This window comes from Eurosta solidaginis, chromosome 2 (genome assembly GCF_040869045.1).
Source record: "Eurosta solidaginis isolate ZX-2024a chromosome 2, ASM4086904v1, whole genome shotgun sequence".
In the NCBI taxonomy this organism is placed as follows: domain Eukaryota; kingdom Metazoa; phylum Arthropoda; class Insecta; order Diptera; family Tephritidae; genus Eurosta; species Eurosta solidaginis.
Window position 1 is genome coordinate 289560281 of NC_090320.1, and position 19944 is coordinate 289580224.

Genomic DNA, 19944 nt, shown 5'->3' on the forward strand with positions numbered 1-19944 from the left:
GAACTTTCTCATTTTCTTCTACTTAATATGGTAGGTGTCACACCCATTTTACAAAGTTTTTTCCAAAGTTATATTTTGCGTCAATAAACCAATCCAGTTACAATGTTTCATCCCTTTTTTCGTATTTGGTATAGAATTATGGCATTTTTTTATTTTTCGTAATTTTCGATATCGATAAGGTGGGCGTGGTTATGGTCGGATTTCGGCCATTTTTTATATCGAGATAAAGTGAGTTCAGATAAGTACGTGTGCTAAGTTTAGTAAAGATATATCAATTTTTGCTCAAGTTATTGTGTTAACGGCCGAGCGGAAGGACAGACGGTGGACTGTGTATAAAAACTGGGCGTGGCTTCAACCGATTTCGCCCTTTTTCACAGAAAACAGTTACCGTCCTAGGAGCCAAGCCTCTACCAAATTTCACAAGGATTGGTTAATTTTTGTTCGACTTATGGCATTAAAAGCATCCTAGACAAATTAAATGAAAAAGGGCGGAGCCACGCCCATTTTGAAATTTTCTTTTATTTTTGTAATTTGTTGCACCACATCATTACTGGAGTTGAATGTTGGCATAATTTACTTATATGCTGTAAAGATATTAACTCTTCTTTTAAAATTTGAATTTAAAAAATTTTTTTTTAAAAAGTGGGCGTGGTCGTTCTCCGATTTGGCTAATTTTTATTAAGCACACATAAAGTAATAAGGGTAATGTTCCTGCCAAATTTCATCATGATATCTTTAACGACTGCCAAATTACAGCTTGCAAAACTTCTAAACTACCTTCATTTAAAAGTGGGCGGTGCCACGCCCAATGGCCAAAATTTTACTAGTTTTCTATTCTGCGTCATAAGCTCAACTCACCTACCAAGTTTCATCGCTTAATGCGTATTTGGTAATGAATTATCGCACTTTTTTTGATTTTTCGAAATTTTCGATATCGAAAAATTGGGCGTGGTTATTGTCCGATATCATTCATTTTAAATAGCGATCTGAGATGAGTGCCCAGGAACATATATACCAAATTTCATGAAGATACCTCAAAATTTACTCAAGTTATCGTGTTAACGGACAGACGGACGGACGACTGTGTATAAAAACTGGGCGTGGCATCAACCGATTTCGCCTATTTTCACAGAAAACAGTTAACGTCGTAAAATCTACTCCCCTACCAAATTTCAAAGGGATTGGTTAATTTTTGTTCGACTTATGGCGTTAAAAGTATCCTAGACAAATTAAATGAAAAAGGGCGGAGCCACGCCCATTTTGAAATTTTCTTTTATTTTTGTATTTTGTTGCACCATATCATTACTGGAGTTGAATGTTGACAGAATTTACTTATATACTGTAAAGATATTAAATTTTTTGTAAAAATTTTACTTTAAAAAAAAAATTTTTTTAAAAGTGGGCGTGGTCCTTCCCCGATTTTGCTAATTTTTATTAAGCGTACATATAGTAATAGTAGTAACGTTCCTGACAAATTTCATCATGATATCTTCAACGACTGCCAAATTACACCTTGCAGAAGTTTTAAATTACCTTCTTTTAAAAGTGGGCGGTGCCACGCCCATTGTCCAAAATTTTACTAATTTTCTATTCTGCGTCATAAGTTCAACTCATCTACCAAGTTTCGTCGCTTTATCGGTCTTTTGTAATGAATTATCGCACTTTTTCGGTTTTTCGAAATTTTCGATATCGAAAAAGTGGGCGTGGTTATAGTCCGATATCGTTCATTTTAAATAGCGATCTGAGATGAGTGCTCAGGAACCTACATACCAAATTTCATCAAGATACCTCAAAATTTACTCAAGTTATCGTGTTAACGGACGGACGGACGGACGGACGGACGGACGGACGGACATGGCTCAATCAAATTTTTTTTCGATCCTGATTATTTTGATATATGGAAGTCTATATCTATCTCGATTCCTTTATATATGTACAACCAACCGTTATCCAATCAAACTTAATATACTCTGTGAGCTCTGCTCAACTGAGTATAAAAATACGCAAACGGTTATCAATGCCAGGTCGAATTTCAGTAATATTTGAAAAATCCTAAACTCACCTCTGGTACTATTTGGATCAAGGTTTATTAAAATAAAAAATTAAAATAAGTGTTTTATTGTTTGACTTTTAAACTTTAACTTTCTTTTTGTTTCTATATCATTTTTTTTTTTTTTTTTTTTAAATATCTTAAGAAGTTAATACTAGGTTTAAATTTTTCTTTCTTGCAACGTTGAGGTGTGATATATTAAAAATAATTAGATATTTAAAATTGATAAAAAGACCAGTTCGAAAATCAGCAAAAATTAACGATTTTCCATGAAATGCTTGAATAAATTTAAATGGTGGCTCGCTTCAAGCGTGGGGAGGATCAGATACGAACGAGAGAGGCGTATCTCTATTTTGTTACATCCTGCAAACCAACAGATAGCCAACAGGGGAAATGTCCCTACATACATTGGTCCAACATCCAGCAATGTTTTGGATATTATACTGAGCTCCGAACGTGATATATCAAGGTATGATTGGATGGTTCTTGATAGACCATCCTTCTCCGACCATGCGTATATTAGCTTCAGCATCCCCCTAAAGAGGGTAGAGAAGTGAGGAAACTTTAGAAGCCCTAGGTCAACAAACTGGACTAATTTTCAGAAACAGGTAGAAACGAAACTGGGACAACCAAAAGAGGTTGCCAATGTGCAAGCACTGGAGGAGTCTAATGAATTCCTAACTAGGACGCTTATGACTGCGTATAACAAAGCTTGCCATCTAAGAAGATTCAGAGGGAAAGCAAAGCCGCTATGGTGAAGCAATGAGCTGAGTCTTCTAAGAATACAGGTAAAAGAAATGTTTAAGCTAGCAAAGACCGCGCAAAGCGAAGCGTGTAGGGACGAATACAGGGATATATCTGAGGATCTACTGAGGATCTACAAGCGTGAAATTTCCAGGGCGAAGAGAACCTCATGGAAATGTTTCTTTACGGACATAGAGTGCTCCAGCGAAACAGCACGGTTGAGAAAAGTCCTAGCAAAGGGAAATATGGTCCAGGGACTAATAAAGAAAGAGAACGGGGTATGGTCACGTAATAGTGAGGAATCCCTTGAGGTGCTTCTCGATACACATTTCCCATTGGGAGATGGTTTAGAAGAGCCAGCAGACATCACCCACACTTCCATCACGGAGCGGGTAGTGCCGGGCTTGGTCACCGATACCAAGATCGAGTGGGCAGTGAAGACGTTTTCTAAACTTAAATCGCTGGGCCCATATGGTATATTCCCGGCCATGCTACAAGTCTCAAGTAGGGCGGTCGTGGAATGGCTTAAAATAATATTCGATGGGTGCATAAGACTGAATCATGTACCTCACTCTTGGAGAACTGCTCGTGTAGCTTTCCTACCAAAGGCCGGAAAATCGGTCACGTGTATGCCAAAGATTATAGACCCATTAGCTTAACATCATTTCTGCTCAAAACTTTTGAGAGGCTGATAGATGTGTACATAAAGTCCAACGTGGATGAAAAGCTGCTCTCCACAACACAACATGCGTACACCAAACGCAAGTCGGTAGACACCGTATTGCATAGGGTGGTAATAAGCGTAGAGAAAGCCCTGGAATGTAAGGAATATGCTCTAGGAGTCTTCTTAGACATTGCCGGGACTTTCAATAATGTCTCTAGATGGGCGATTATGGATGGTCTTAATTACATTAAAGTATATCAAGCCTTAACCAGATGGATCGGCTGCATGTTAAAATCCAGGAAGATTACATCACAATGGGGATTGCACGAGGCCACGAAATCAGTGGACAGGGACACGCCGCAGGGAAGATTGGTCATCGACCAAATGCTCAGGCGATTCGATGAGGGACACGTAAAACTTACGGCTTACGCGGATGACGTTGCAATTTTCAATTGCAATAAGTGGAAAGTGCCTTCCAACGATTAGCTCTTTGAATGATCGGGCGCTTCGGCAGATACATACCTGGGCATCAAATCTCGGTTTGAAAGTCAACGCGGATAAGATGGATATGGTCTTGTTTACAAAGAGGTACAAGGTCCCAAATTGGATCAGGCCTAAGTTAGGAGGGGTGACCCTACCTTGCACAAATTATCTAGGAATCATCCTAGAGAGTAAGCTGTCATGGAAGCTCAACGGGGAGGAGAGTGTGAAGAAGGCCTCAACGGCACTTTATGCATGTAAAAGAATACTACGGTGTACGTGGGGCTTTCGCCCTCTCATTCTCATTGGGTTTTTACAGCGATTGTAAGCCCTATTCTATACTATGGAGTTCTTGTTTGGTAGAAAGCCACACAAAAAGCAACCTACTTCAAAAAATTAGAGGGAGTATGCAGATTATCAATGCTTAGCATTACGGGAGCCCTGGAAGCAACCCTGACAGCTGCACTGTATGCCATTCTGCACATTCCACCTGTGGAACTGGTAGCAAAGAACATAGCGTTAACAACTGCAACCAGGCTCGGTGCCTCGGGGCAGCTTGAGCGCCGACCATACGGCCATAGTAGTATAGCGTCATCAATCACAAGACGAACAGACTACCTGATTCCCTATCTGTTATATCTTTATTTTAAAATAAACAGTAGGGAAATCCCCATATGTGAAGGAAAACTGCATTATTACACACTCAAGGTCATTGGTGTTAGCCTTTGTATCGTTTTTGCTTCTTTTAAACGAAAATTAGTTCAGAATAGAAACATATGTATGCATATTGGGTATTCCATGCCATTTCGACCAATTTTGAACACGACCTCTTTAGAATTGGCTGAAAGTTTTTCTTCTTTTTCTAGCTTACGAAAGACGTTTTTCAGAAGTTTTTCAAATTTTTTCATCTAACTCAAAAAAAGTTATGAATTTAAAAAAAACACCGTTTTTCTTTCCAAAATGCTATAACTTTTTCAAAAATTGACCATTTGTGATCTTTTTTTTTAAATTTTTTTTTAAATGTACTTTTCGGAATTTTTAAAGTTTTTTTTTTTTTGTAATTTTTCAGTTTTTCGAGATTTTTCGAATTTCGCCCTTTTTTTTCTCATAAAAAACTTCAATCAATTCTGCAATCATCACCACTAATCCCGGAGTGGGCCGAGAATTGTTTTTTGTTTTTTATTTAATTGATTTGGTTTTTGATGGAATTTTTTTGTATTTTTTCCGATAAGTACATTTAAAAACATATTTAAAAAAAATTATCCTAAATGGTCAATTTCTGAAAAAGTTATAGCATTTTGAAAAAAAAACACCGTTTTTTCAAGAATATTTAAAACTTATTTTGAGTTGGGAAACGGTGTTTTTTTCGAAATGCTATAACCTTTTCAAAAATTGACCGTTTGGGATCATTTTTTTTAAATATGTTTTTAAATGTTCTTTTCGGAAAAAATACAAAAAAAAACTTTAGTTTTTTTTTCAATTAAGTAAAAAAAAAAAATTCTCGGCCCACTCCGGGATTAGTGGGGATGATTGCAGAATTGATTGAAGTTTTTTATGAGAAAAAAAAAGGGCGAAATTCGAAAAATCTCGAAAAACTGGAAAACTACAAAAAAAAATACTTTAAAAATTTCTTTGAATTTTTTCCGAAAAGTACATTTAAAAACAAATTAAAAAAAAAAAAAAGATTCGAAACGGTCAATTTTTGAAAAAGTTATAGCATTTTGAAAACAAAAACGGTGTTTTTTTAAAAATTCATAACTTTTTTTGAGTTGGATGAAAAAATTTGAAGAACTTCTGAAAAACGTCTTTCGTAAGCTAGAAAAAGAAGAAAAACTTTCAGCCAATTCTAAAGGGGTCGGGTTCAAAATTGGTCTAAATGGGATGGAATACCCCATATGTATTATTGCGTAGCCTTGTAACACTATTAAGTACACAAAATAACAACAACAGCATTTAAAGTGTACAGCTGGGTATATAATGTTCGGTTTCACCCGAACTTAGACTTCCTTACTTGTTAATCAATTTCACTTTTTTTTCAGTGTCCCTTTATCAATTTTTATTTTTTTGACATCATCATGTTTGATGGCCGGAGATGCAAAGAAGTGTCCAACAAATATAAAATATTTGAAAGAAGTGAGTGATAGTATGGTGAGTATTAAGATCTGTATACTTAACTAAATCAAGTGTTAGCTCTATGTATAACTTACTTACTTACTTAATTGGCGCTTAACCGTCTAAACTATGTATAAAGTCAGGCCAATTTTCTAGTACTATGTATACACTTCAAATCCATTTTAAAAGCTTATGTTTTAATTATTTACAGTTGGAAGGTAGCTGGTATATGCAAAGTAGATATATCCCCCAGCACCCTGTAGATTACCGCTGCCATAAAACTGATATCACCCCTGGAACTCACCAGCTAAATATAAAAACATTCCAGATAAATGACAATGAGTAAGTATTTTTAATTGCAGGCAAAGCTTTTGGTTTTAGGTGAAAGTGATGTTGTTTTTTCGACTAAAAGAAGTCTTTTGTATCCAAAGAAACTTTTTCAATTTCCAAGTGCATAGGTGAAATATTTGTTTCCCTTTTCGTTCTGAAATAATAACACTGAAGATGGTACAACACCGAATTCGGTTCGTATTCAAACCAAATGGAAATGATGGAAAATTGTTTCAATATACATCAATTACCTGCTTTGGAACCATTTACCGCCATTCCTCGTCAAGTTTGGTTCGGAGACAAACCGGTTTCGGTATTGTGCCATCTTTAGTGCAATTTATCGAGAACGAAACAAGAAAAACAATTTAACTATAAAATTTGATTTAAACAAAATTTCTTTCAACCCAAATTACTGCACTTTTTTTATATTGTACGGAATTTCGGGGAAATTCCGCTTATTTGAAACCTTCTGCTAACGTTCGAATCGCCAAACCGTTGAATAACTCACTCCAGCTTTCAGTATTGCAAACTGATCTTTATTTAGAATACTTTGGGAGTAGTAAATTATTCTTCAATATCACGTACTTAACAAAAGCATGTTTAAATCAAACTGATTACTCATTCCTCAGTTTGCGCTGGTTTTATACTCTCTGTTGTTTCGTCCGCATATTTATCCAAAGGTCTAGACGTTTGACCTTCTAGAACTGTTGGATCTCCTGCTTGGTTACCAGCTATATACATGTATATGCGTGTGTATATGTGAGTAACTACTTCGGCGATGACTACTTCTGTGTGTGTGGGATATCTCTTCGTCGCCTTTTATGTACGTGGATGGATTAAAATGATGTGTTCGAGTATACAAAAGTGGCAGCTTGCTTTATTGTTGTTGTGCCCTTATTTACTAACAGCTTAGTAGTGCTAAAATTCGTCACACTGCCCTCCACCTGAGTCGTATCGTTCCGATCTGACAAATTTTCTGATCTAAACGCTGCCAGCCTCTCCAAATGAACCAATTTCATTTGGTTTCGTGGTTTGACAATGCTTTGAATGCGGTAAACTACATCGTTGATCCGTTTTACAACTTTGTATGGGCGTTCCCTATTACACTGCAATTTCGGAGACAACTTTTTTTTGTTGTGGGTTGTATAACAGCACCAAATCTCCTTCCCGAAAGCTTTCTGAATTAATTGCTTTATCATATCTAGCTTTCATCTTGTCACTCATGATCTTGGTTGGTTGTCTTACAAGATCGTGTATTTCCTTCATCTCTTCCTCCAATACACGAGAGGATTTCTTGGTATTTCTCTGGGAATCAGCATTTATCCCAAACATCAAATCAGCTGGCAGTCGAAGGTCATTGCCAAGGATCAACTTTGCGGGAGTTTGGCCCGTTGTCTCATGCACTGCCGATCGGTAAGCCATCAAGAATAATGTTATGCGTGTATCCCACTCTTTATGGAATTTGTCCACTACTTTCCTTAAGTCCTCCTCCAATGTTCTATTGAATCGTTTCCACCATATCATCGGACTGAGGATGTAATGCAGTTGTCCGTGTTTTCGAATGCCTAATGTCTCACACATTTCTTGGAATACAGTTGCTTCAAAACTCCTACCTTGGTCACAATGTAACTCCATTGGTACACCAAACCTACCAACCCAATTTTTTATAAACACTTCTGCTACTGTTTCCTCTTCTTGATTTGGAATTTGCTATGCCTCTGGCCATTTGCTGAAATAATCCATAACCACCAGTAGATATTTGTTTCCGCGGTTTTTAGTAGGAAACGAACCTGCGACATCCATAGCGATCCTTTCCAATGGTGCACCTGAGTTATATTGCTTCATCTGGCCATGACTTAGGGTTTTGGGCTCCTTCGCTCTACTGCAAACCTCGCAGTTGGCAATCCACTCCGTGACCAACTGACGGCAACCAAACCAAAAGAATATCTGCATAATTTTTAAGAGCGTCTTCGTGATCCCCAGATGACCTCCACTTGGGCCATTATGTAGCTCGTTGAGAACGTCAGGAATCCTTTTCCTGGGAACAACTACCAGTTTCCTCTTACATTGACAATCCTCACTCTCCCATACTCGATGCAAGCAGCCGGATATCAATTCTAAACTGTTACACTGTGCCCAATTTGACTCCACAATAGGGTTCTCCGCTGAAATCTCCTCTCTATTTGGCCTTTCATTCCATTTCCATCTCAACGCTGCGTGATCTGTCCTGACGCAAATCGCTGCCCGTAGAGGTAATTATGAAAATGTTTAATGCCAACAACTCTCTCCGTGTAACGCAATACCTACCTTCTCCTGTCCATCGACCATTTCGTACCAGATAGCGAGTCCAAATTGTCGTCAATTCATGGCAATGGGTAGCTATCGTTTTTCGCGACGTCGTTCAACTTGCGGTAGTCCACGCAATACCTGATTTTTCCATCCTTCTTCTTCACAAGTACCACCAGCTCCATAGAATAGCTAATGGTTCGATTACGCCGCTGTCGCTTTTTTATACTCAGTTGAGCAGAGCTCACAGAGTATATTAACTTTGATTGGATAACGGTTGGTTGTACAGGTATAAAGGAATCGAGATAGATATAGACTTCCATATATCAAAATCATCAGTATCGAAAAAAAATTCGATTGAGCCATGTCCGTCCGTCCGTCCGTCCGTCCGTCCGTCTGTCCGTTAACACGATAACTTGAGTAAATTTTGAGGTATCTTGATGAAATTTGGAATGTAGGCTCCTGGGCACTCATCTCAGATCGCTATTTAAAATGAACGATATCGGACAATAACAACGCCCACTTTTTCGATATCGAAAATTTCGAAAAATCGAAAAGTGCGATAATTCATTACCAAATACGGATTAAGCGATGAAACTTGGTAGGTGAGTTGAACTTATGACGCAGAATAGAAAACCGGTAAAATTTTGGACAATCGGCGTGGCACCGCCCACTTTTAAAAGAAGGTAATTTAGAAGTTTTGCAAGCTGTAATTTGGCAGTCGTTGAAGATATCATGATGAAATTTGGCAGGAACGTTACTCTTATTACTATATGTCTGCTTAAAAAAACTAGCAAAATCAGAGAACGACCACGCCCACTTTTAAAAAATTATTTTTTTTAAATTAAAAGTTAATATCTTTACAGTATATAAGTAAATTATGTTAACATTCAACTCCAGTAATGATATGTTGCAACAAAATACAAAAATAGAAGAAAATTTCAAAATGGGTGTGGTTCCGCCCTTTTTCATTTAATTTGTCTAGGATACTTTTAATGCCATAAGTCGAACAAAAATTTACCAATCCTTGTGAAATTTGGTAGAGGCTTAGATTCTGGGACGATAACTGTTTTCTGCGAAAAAGGGCGAAATCGGTTGAATCCACGCCCAGTTTTTATACACAGTCGACCGTCTGTCCTTCCACTCGGCCGTTAACACGATAACTTGAGCAAAAATCGATATATCTTTACTAAACTCAGTTCACGTACTTATCTGAACTCACTTTATATTGGTGTAAAAAATGGCCGAAATCCGACTATGACCACGCCCACTTTTTCGATATCGAAAATTACGAAAAAGGAAAAAAAAGCCATAATTATATACCAAATACGAAAAAAGGGATGAAACATGGTAATTGTATTGGTCTATTGACGCAAAATATAACTTTAGAAAAAAACTTGGTAAAATGGGTGTGACACCTACCATTCAAGTAGAAGAAAATGAAAAAGTTTTGCAGGGCGAAATCAAAAGCCCTTGGAATCTTGGAAGACATACTGTTCGTGGTATTACATATATAAATAAATTAGCGGTACCCGATAGATGATGTTCTGGATCACCCTGGTCCACATTTTGGTCGATATCTCGAAAACGCCTTCACATATACAACTAAGGGCCACTCCCTTTTAAAACCCTCATTAATACCTTTAATTTGATACCCATATCGTACAAACACATTCTAGAGTCACCCCTGGTCCACGTTTATGGCGATATCTCGAAAAGGCGTCCACATATAGAACTAAGGCCCACTCCTTTTTAAAATACTCTTTAACACCTTTCATTTGATACCCATATCGTACAAAAAAATTCTAGAGTCACCCCTGGCCCACCTTTATGGCGATATCTCGAAAAGGCATCCACCTATAGAACTATGGCCCACTCCCTTTTAAAATAATCATTAACACCTTTCATTTGATACCCATATCGTACAAACAAATTCGAGAGTCACCCCTGGTCCACGTTTATGGCGATATCCCGAAAAGGCGTCCACCCATACAACTAAAGCCCACTCCCTTTTAAAACACTTATTAACACCTTTCGTTTGATACCCATATTGTACAAACGCATTCTAGAGTCAACTCTGGTTCACTTTTATAACGATATTCCGAAAAGGCGACCACATATAGAACTAAGGCCCACTCCCTTTTAAAATACTCATTAACTGCTTTCATTTGATACCCATATAGTACAAACAAATTCTAGAGTCACCCCTGGTCTACCTTTATGGCGTTATCTCGAAAAGGCGTCCATCTATAGAACTTAGGCCGACGCCCTTTTAAAATACTCATTAACTGCTTTCATTTGATACCCATATAGTACAAACAAATTCTAGAGTCACCCCTGGTCTACCTTTATGGCGTTATCTCGAAAAGGCGTCCATCTATAGAACTTAGGCCGACGCCCTTTTAAAATACTCATTAATACCTTTAATTTGATACCCATATCGTACAAATACACCCTAGAGTCACCCCTGGTCCACGTTTATGGTGATATCTCGAAAAGGCGTCCACATATAGATCTAAGGCCCACTCCTTTTTAAAATACTCATTAACTGCTTTCATTTGATACCCATATAAAAAAATAAAATAAATGTAAGACGCGATAACCTCCGAAGAGATCTAAGGCCGAGCTTCTCTTCCAATTTGCGTCGTGCTCCTCTTGATTTTTCCCTACAAATTGGCCGGACGGGACCTACATGTTTTATGCCGACTCCGAACGGCATCTGCAAGGCAGATGAGTTTTCACTGAGAGCTTTTCATGGCAGAAATACAATCGGAGCGCTTGCCATACACTGCCGAGGGGCGACCCCGCTTAGAAAAATTTTCTTCTAATTGAAAAATCTTATTTGATACCCATATAGTACATAAAAATTCTAGAGTCACCCCTGGCCCACCTATATGGCGATATCTCGAAAAGGCATCCACCTATAGAACTATGGCCCACACCCTTTTATAATAACCATTAGCACCTTTCATTTGATACCAATATGGTACAAAAAAATTCTAGAGTCACCCCTGGTCCATCTTTATGGCAATATCTCGAAAAGGCGTCCATCTATAGAACTTAGGCCCACGCCCTTTTAAAATACTCATTAATACCTTTAATTTGATACCCATATCGTACAAATACACCCTAGAGTCACCCCTGGTCCACGTTTATGGTGATATCTCGAAAAGGCGTCCACATATAGATCTAAGGCCCACTCCTTTTTAAAATACTCATTAACTGCATTCATTTGATACCCATATAGTACATAAAAACTCTAGAGTCAACCCTGGCCCACCTTTATGGCGATATCTCGAAAAGGCATCCACCTATAGAACTATGGCCCACTCCCTTTTATAATAATCATTAACACCTTTCATTTGATACCCATATGGTACAAAAAAATTCTAGAGTCACCCCTGGTCCATCTTTATGGCAATATCTCGAAAAGGCGTCCATCTATAGAACTTAGGCCCACGCCCTTTTAAAATACTCATTAATACCTTTAATTTGATACCCATATCGTACAAATACACCCTAGAGTCACCCCTGGTCCACGTTTATGGTGATATCTCGAAAAGGCGTCCACATATAGATCTAAGGCCCACTCCTTTTTAAAATACTCATTAACTCCTTTCATTTGACACCCATATAGTACATAAAAACTCTAGAGTCACCCCTGGCCCACCTTTATGACGATATCTCGAAAAGGCATCCACCTATAGAACTATGGCCCACACCCTTTTATAATAATCATTAACACCTTTCATTTGATACCAATATGGTACAAAAAAATTCTAGAGTCACCCCTGGCCCACCTTTATGGCGGTATCTCGAAAAGGCATCCACCTATAGAACTATGGCCCTCTCCCTTTTAAAATAATCATTAACACCTTTCATTTGATACCCATATGGTACAAAAAAATTCTAGAGTCACCCCTGGCCCACCTTTATGGCGATATCTCGTAAAGGCATCCACCTATAGAACTATGGCCCACTCCCTTTTATAATAATCATTAACACCTTTCATTTGATACCCATATGGTACAAAAAAATTCTAGGGTCACCCCTGGTCCACCTTTATGGCGATATCTCGAAAAGGCATCCACCTATAGAACTATGGCCCACTCCCTTTTAAAATAATCATTAACACCTTTCATTTGATACCCATATGGTAAAAAAAAATTCTAGAGTCAACCCTGGTCCACCTTTATGGCGATATCTCGAAAAGGCGTGCACCTATAGAACTAAGGTCCACGCCCTTTTAAAATACTCATTAAAACCTTTCATTTGATATCCATATCGTACAAACAAATTCTAGAGTCACCCCTGGTCCACCTTTCTTTCGATATCTCGAAAAGGCGTCCACCTATAGAACTAAGGCCCACGCCCTTTTAAAATACTTATTAAAATCTTTCATTCGATACCCATATTGTACAAATGCATTCTAGAGTCACCCCTGGTCCACGTTTATGGCGATATCCCGAAAAGGCGCCCACCCATACAACTAAAGCCCACTCCCTTTTAAAACACTTATTAACACCTTTCGTTTGATACCCATATTGTACAAACGCATTCTAGAGTCAACCCTGGTCCACTTTTATAACGATATTCCGAAAAGGCGTCCACCTATAGAACTAAGGCCCACTCCCTTTTAAAATACTCATTAACACCTTTCATTTGATACCCATGTAGTACAAACAAATTCTAGAGTCAACCCTGGTCCATCTTTATGGCGATATCTCGAAAAGGCGTCCATCTATAGAACTTAGGCCCACGCCCTTTTAAAATACTCATTAATACCTTTCATTTGATACCCATATCTTACAAAATAAATTCTAGAGTCACACCTGGTCCACCTTTATGGCGCTATCTCGAAAAGGCGTCCACCTATAGAACTTAGGCCCAGTCCTTTTAAAATTATCATTAACACATTTCATTTGATACCCATATCGTACAAACAAATTCTAGAGTCAGTCGTGGTCCACCTTTATGGCGATATCCCTAAATGGCGTCTATCTATAGAACTGAGGCCCACTTCCTCTTAAAATACTCTTTAATACCTTCCATTTGATACACATGTCATACAAACACATTCCAGGGTTACCCTAGGTTCTTTTTACAACATGGTGGTTTTCCCTTACTTTGTCTCCACAGCTCTCAACTGAGTATGTAATGTTCGGTTTCACCCGAACTTAGCCTTCCTTACATGTTTCTTGTATGATTTGACTCACAACTTCCGGCTTTGCCATCGAAATACTACGAGGAGCTTTACGGATCAGCCTCGCATCTCCAGTGTCAAATTGATGTTTCACAACGTTGATGCGGCCTGGAATGGAGCCATCCTGGTCAAATATGTTTGCGCACTTTAGGAGCAGTTGTTTTGCCTTATTCTGACAGTTTTCCTCTAGCCCCTCCGTCCATGCCGTGATGTCATTTGAAAGATCAATCTTAATTGTTAAAACGTTCTGGAGCTATTCACAGTTAATAATTACTTCAGCCTCTTGGCATCTTCCCAATAAAGCTCCTTGGGCCAGTTTGAATGATGACTTGAACTCATTGAATACTCTTACCGTAATATGTCCATCTTGTTTAGGTTTTTCTTACAAGTATTTTCGTTGTTGATTTGTTTGCTGCCTCGACAACCCAAAATATGTTTGTCCCATAATCTACATCAATCTTTGCCCCGATGACCGCCTCCGATTTTGGTGGTATTTGCTAATTCTCCTCCACCAGCACTTGTTCACTGCGGTAGCCTTTTTTGTAGCCGAAATTAAGTGGCACATCCATGTTCTTATATCGCATCGTCTTGCTTTGCATGTCGATCTTGATGCATTGGTTGATTAAGAAGTTCACTTCAATTATGATTTCATCAACAATCTCTGCCACTACAAAATTGTGCATTCAAGAAAGAGCTAGCTGTCGTTCTTTGCGGCTGACTCGCTTTAGTTTAACGATTGAGTGAACTTGGAGATTTGCTCATTTCCTTCAGCTCTACGTTTACGGCCACCCATATTGTTGGAACAATTACGACCAGTGGTGCGATGACGTACAATGTGATGTGGATCTTTTTTGTTGTGATCCCTTCAGTGCTTCCAAATTATGTCCACCCAATCTGGCCTTTTTACTTCCACGCGATGAGCTTTGTATGCGGGCTTACTCAAAAGTGACGCTGCTTCCTGAGTCAGTGCATGGGATACCGTTTCAGCAAATGGTGGCTTTGGGTATGCCAGGGCATTTTTTAAGGATTTTTCACTAGGTGGCCAAAAGAAAAATATCTCCTCGACATGACTGACCATACCGGTCAGCTTTTGAATATTGCCATTTTTGGTAAAAAAAAAAACATGCTGTGGCAACCGTGGTTGTGACTCACTCATACCAAAACATTTGCAATAAAACAAGTAATCCCAGGAATAGTTATTTTTCATATCCAACTTATTACATACTTGGCCAAAATTTTTTTATTATATGCTGACAAAAAACCCTCGAGCACGTGCAGAATTTGTAGAATTTATATATGTCACGGAAGTCGTGAGTACCTATGTTCTTTTCCATATAAATCCTCATTGATAGTATATTTGATGAACTATCATTAGAGTTGGGATTCTACCGGGTATTTACCATTTTTATGGGTAAATACCGGGAAAATACCCGGAATATTCCTTTTTTGTATCTTTTTTTGCGTATTTAAAAATCGTTTGAATCGAGGCTGCTTGGAATTACAATTCAGCAATTAAATTTATATTAAAAAAATTTCGTTTTTATTTTAAACAAACAACCCAGCAAACACTCGGAGTCAACAATTAGTCTGAAAGGAGTCCAAACTTTGGATCGTTTGCACTCGTTATGAACTCATTTAGGAACCTGAAGCGAATGCTATATGCTTATATTTTGCCTCTAACATAAGTCTTATACAGACCTTCTTCCGATATCATATATGAGCCTTATTGGCGTCATATACTGCTAATTTTGAGCCTTTTAATGACACTACTTCAGGGCTTTTAGGAAGAATTTTTGACATATATCCGAAGCGGAAAACATAGGGGAGAATGTGATAAAACTCACACGAGGATAAGATAGAAATGAAATAAGTATTAGTTGAGTTAATTATTTATTTAGAATAAATTGTCGCAGACAAATTTCAGAGTTTTTTTCCGGAGCTGCCTAGTTTACTAATTCTAATATTTTTCGTTTGTTTATAATTTCATCAAATCGGAGTCATAAAAGACTCTAAGGTGATAGCATTTTTGAAGCTTTTGAACCATATTAAACTCCAGAACTGTAAGAGAATATTTATAAGGGACACATATTTACCCAAACAAACAGGCTCACGGCGCTCATAATTTAAGAATCCGAAACGAATCCAAAATAAGTGGGCAATATAGGAATCAGAAAAGCGTCGAAACGCGTAGGAGGGTAAAAGAATATTTAATTTTTGCCTTTTATTTAACGGCCTAAAAGCTCCTAACCTTGCATGCAAAAATTATCATTTATCAACTATTTATGTTCGTCACAGCGAGTTTGGAACAAATTTTGAAACTTTGTTACGATCACTGTTCATTTTAATACAAAATGAATTACATTTGTACATTATTTTTACCCTTCCTATTCTTTTATTGTATAATAGGCCGGGTCGATTTATGGGGAGGCAAAAAAATCGCCCATTGATCTGTGAAAATCATATTCTAGGGATCAAAATAAGAAACTTTGCCGAAGGAACCATACCTCTAAAACGAATTCTGATGCCCCCCCTTTGGGTCGAACTTGCAAATTTTGAAAAATCCCACTTTGAAATGCCTATGTTTTTTTTTCTTTTTGGAGTTTATTTTTCTCTTTAGAAATTTATTTAGTCAGAACATATGTAAACGAAAAAATGAATTTCACTTAGTAATAGAAAAGAAATTAAAAAATTATTAGAAATTAGCGTTTTTACAACCCCCTTTTAAAAGCAAGGCACCACTGTGATGCATTTGCATGTCGTAAACATAGTTGTGTGGGTTTTTTATTCAACCGTTTTAAAAAATGAAGGTATCACTGTGACACAATTGCAGATCGTAAAATTACTTGTGTTGTTGTTTTTAAGCCACCACAAGACACAGCAGGTAGAATTAAAATTGCCCCTACCCAAAAGTTCGACCCAAAGGGGGGACATCAGAATTCGTTTTAGAGGTATGGTTCCTTCGTCAAGGTTCCTTATTTTGATCCCTAGAATACGATTTTCACAGAGCAATGAGCGATTTTTAAATCGACCCTCCCTATTGTATAAGCATCTTTTTTAGGCTCAAATGATTTACGTTAATAGGCTCATATAGGACGACCATTGCAAGAAGGAAATACATTGGTTTCGGCCTCCCAAATGAGCACATACCGGCTGTAAAGGCTCCAATTTAGATATTTTTCCGACTCTTTTTCGACTCAAAATGTTTACTGGGTAAACTTAAATATTTGCAACGGCATGCATTATTGGCTAAATATTTTTGAAAAACGCTGGATTACAGATTAAAACTAATTCAACCGATAGCATAATGGATAACTACCCACCAATATAGGACAAATTGGATACATTTTAGAATGAATTTGTGTGTTGGTTTCCCATATTTTCCAAAAGATTATTTTTACCCTTAAAAATAAATAAATAAATGTAAGGCGCGATAACCTCCGAAGAGATCTAAGGCCGAGCTTCTCTTCCAATTTGCGTCGTGCTCCTCTTGATTTTCCCTACAAATTGGCCGGACGGGACCTACATGATTTTATGCCGACTCCGAACGGCATCTGCAAGGCAGATGAGTTTTCACTGAGAGCTTTTCATGGCAGAAATACACCCGGAGCGCTTGCCAAACACTGCCGAGGGGCGACCCCGCTTAGAGAAAATTTCTTCTAATTGAAAAACCTTATTTCTAAAATGTTTGATGTTGCTTTGCCCGGGGTTTGAACCCAGGGCATCCGGTGTGGTAGGCGGAGCACGCTACCATCACACCACGGTGGCCGTCGTGGGTATTTATTTTGGGTAAATATTTGGGACTTTACCCATTTTTACCATGTATAACCAATTTACCGTGTATTTATCATTTGGGTATTTACCCCTTTCCCATCTCTAACTATCATTCATTCGTTGATAAATTTCTTCGATTAGTACCAAAAACTTCATTAGAATTAGCAAGTTATATATTTTTTGACATTTTGGGGAAATCATGTATGTTCAGAAAATTTCTGACATTATTTCAGTTAGGTGTTGTTCACGCATTTTCGAAATTTAGTTGTGGCCAGATTATGATTACTACGTGGCCACGGCGGACTACTACGTGGCCATTTGGCCACGTTCGTATTACTTAAAAAATGCCCTGGGGTATGCGTATGTAGCTGGCTTCGCTTCCACGTCCCGTATGCCATTTATAAAGCTCTGGATTTTTACCCTCTCGGTGTATTCCACGAGTGCGCCAGCATATGCTAAATAGGTCAGCCTTTCGACATCCGACGCAACTCCTGCAAAGTCTCATTCGCTTTTTGGTAGCAGTTTTGCAACTCAATTTAGTACATCTGTTTCCTATGCTCGCTTCCGCAACGTCTCTCGACAGTGACCACTAATGCTTAATGACTGTTCCGTTCGTACTCTGGAATTGTCTTTAAGATACCAGCTCCAGTCCCTTTCAATTCCACGAACAGTGCAGCAATTTTATCTTCAGCATTCCAGCTGCTCAGTGTTGACGTCCTCTCAAATTGAAGTTTGAATACCTAGAAAGGAACCGAGCCGTCAAAAGATGGAATTTTTACCTTTGGATTTCTCTCTGGAACAGCTGGGCGATTTAGTTGTAACTCCTCCAGACGACCTTTTAACGATTCTATCTCGGCATCAATTTTATCCTTATAAAATTTGCACATCCTGCTCTTCCAACTTCGCAAAGAGCTGCGATGATACCTGCTCCTAAATTTGTGCCGACATTTCAGATATGCGTGCCTCTTGCAGTTCCAGTTGAGATGCCGTATATGTCTTCTGTTCTTCCAATTGTGCTTCAATCGATGTTATGCGTGTCCCCTGCGATTCCAGTTGAAATGCCATTGTCCACGTTTGTGCAGATATTGCAGCCAATAGCATGTTCAAGTCTGTGCTCGTAACTCTCTGTGATGTTTCGTTTTTCTCTTGAAGTTCGATCTTGTCGCCGGTTATACTCAATCCACGGTTCTCCAACTCCTTTTCAGTTCCTGGCTCTTTAAGTCACGTAACTTTACCATGTCCAAATTGTATTCGAAATCTTAGGAATTTGTTCAACAATTCCTCCTCTGGCACCAATTGTAAAGAACTTCGGCGATATTCCTCATATTTCAAACCTTCTTCTAACGTTCGAATGGCTAAACTGTTGAATAGTTCACTCCAATTTTCAACATTGCAAACTGGTCTTTATTTAGATTACTTTGGGTGTAGTACAATATCACTTACTTAACAAAAGCGTGTTTAAATCAAACTGATTACTAATTCCTCAGCTTGCGCTGCTTTCGTACTCTATGTTGTCTCGTCCGCATATTTCTCCGAAGGTCTAGACGTTTCGGCTTCTAGAACTGTTGGATCTCCTGCTTGGTTACCAGCTATATACATGCATATTTGTAGTTAATGTTTGTATACTGGCCATATGCGTGTGTAAGTGTTTGCATAATCCTCCTTTGCATTTCGATCTTGATGCCATGGTCAACTACGAAGTCCACTCCTAATATGACTTAATCAATGATCTCTGCCGCAACGAATTTGTGTAGAACCATGACCTTCCCAATTAAGACTTCACATACCACTTCTCCCTGGACTTGGTTAAACTCGCCAGTGACATTACGCAGTCTTGCTCCATGTAAAGGCTTTACTGTCCTCTTGACCAAATTAGACCAGATTATGGAATGAGATGCGCCCATATCTACAGTCAGTACACGTTCCTTGCCATCCACATTTCCTCTGACGGAAAGACTGCTCGATTTTCTTCCAATTTATGATACAGATATCACAGGACATTCAATAGCTGGAGCAAGTTCTCGATCTTCACATCTGTCTCGCTCTTGCTCATCTTCTCCAGCTTTGTACTTAAGACCACACATGCTGTTGGAACCACCAGAATCAACATCGCAGTGATGTGCAATGTGACCTGACTTCCCGCATTTGAAACATTTGATTACTCTGTCACTCCGCTTTTGCGATCCTTTCAGCGCCTCCAATATTGTGTACACCCAGTCTGGCCTTTCTACTTCCACACGGCGTGGTTTGTATGCCGGTTTACTCAAAAGTGAAGCAGTTTCCTGTGTCAGTGCATGGGATACC

The 19944-nt window shown here is 38.4% G+C and overlaps 2 protein-coding genes across 7 annotated transcripts in view; one reads left to right on the forward strand and one right to left on the reverse strand.

The window, feature by feature from the left end:
• The window catches only part of LOC137241140 (tropomyosin-1-like), an 857608-nt gene that overhangs the window by 731366 nt on the left and 106298 nt on the right, over positions 1-19944 (reverse strand). The window lies entirely within an intron of this gene.
• LOC137241146 (uncharacterized) overlaps positions 1-19944 on the forward strand; it is a 40267-nt gene that overhangs the window by 6959 nt on the left and 13364 nt on the right. Inside the window, exons 2-3 of one of the 2 annotated variants that reach the window (XM_067768439.1) lie at positions 5978-6086; positions 6262-6392. In XM_067768439.1, coding sequence (XP_067624540.1) covers positions 5978-6086; positions 6262-6392 — 240 coding nt within the window. The remainder of the gene's footprint in view (positions 1-5977; positions 6087-6261; positions 6393-19944) is intronic. The other variant, XM_067768440.1, reaches the window with a different exon arrangement.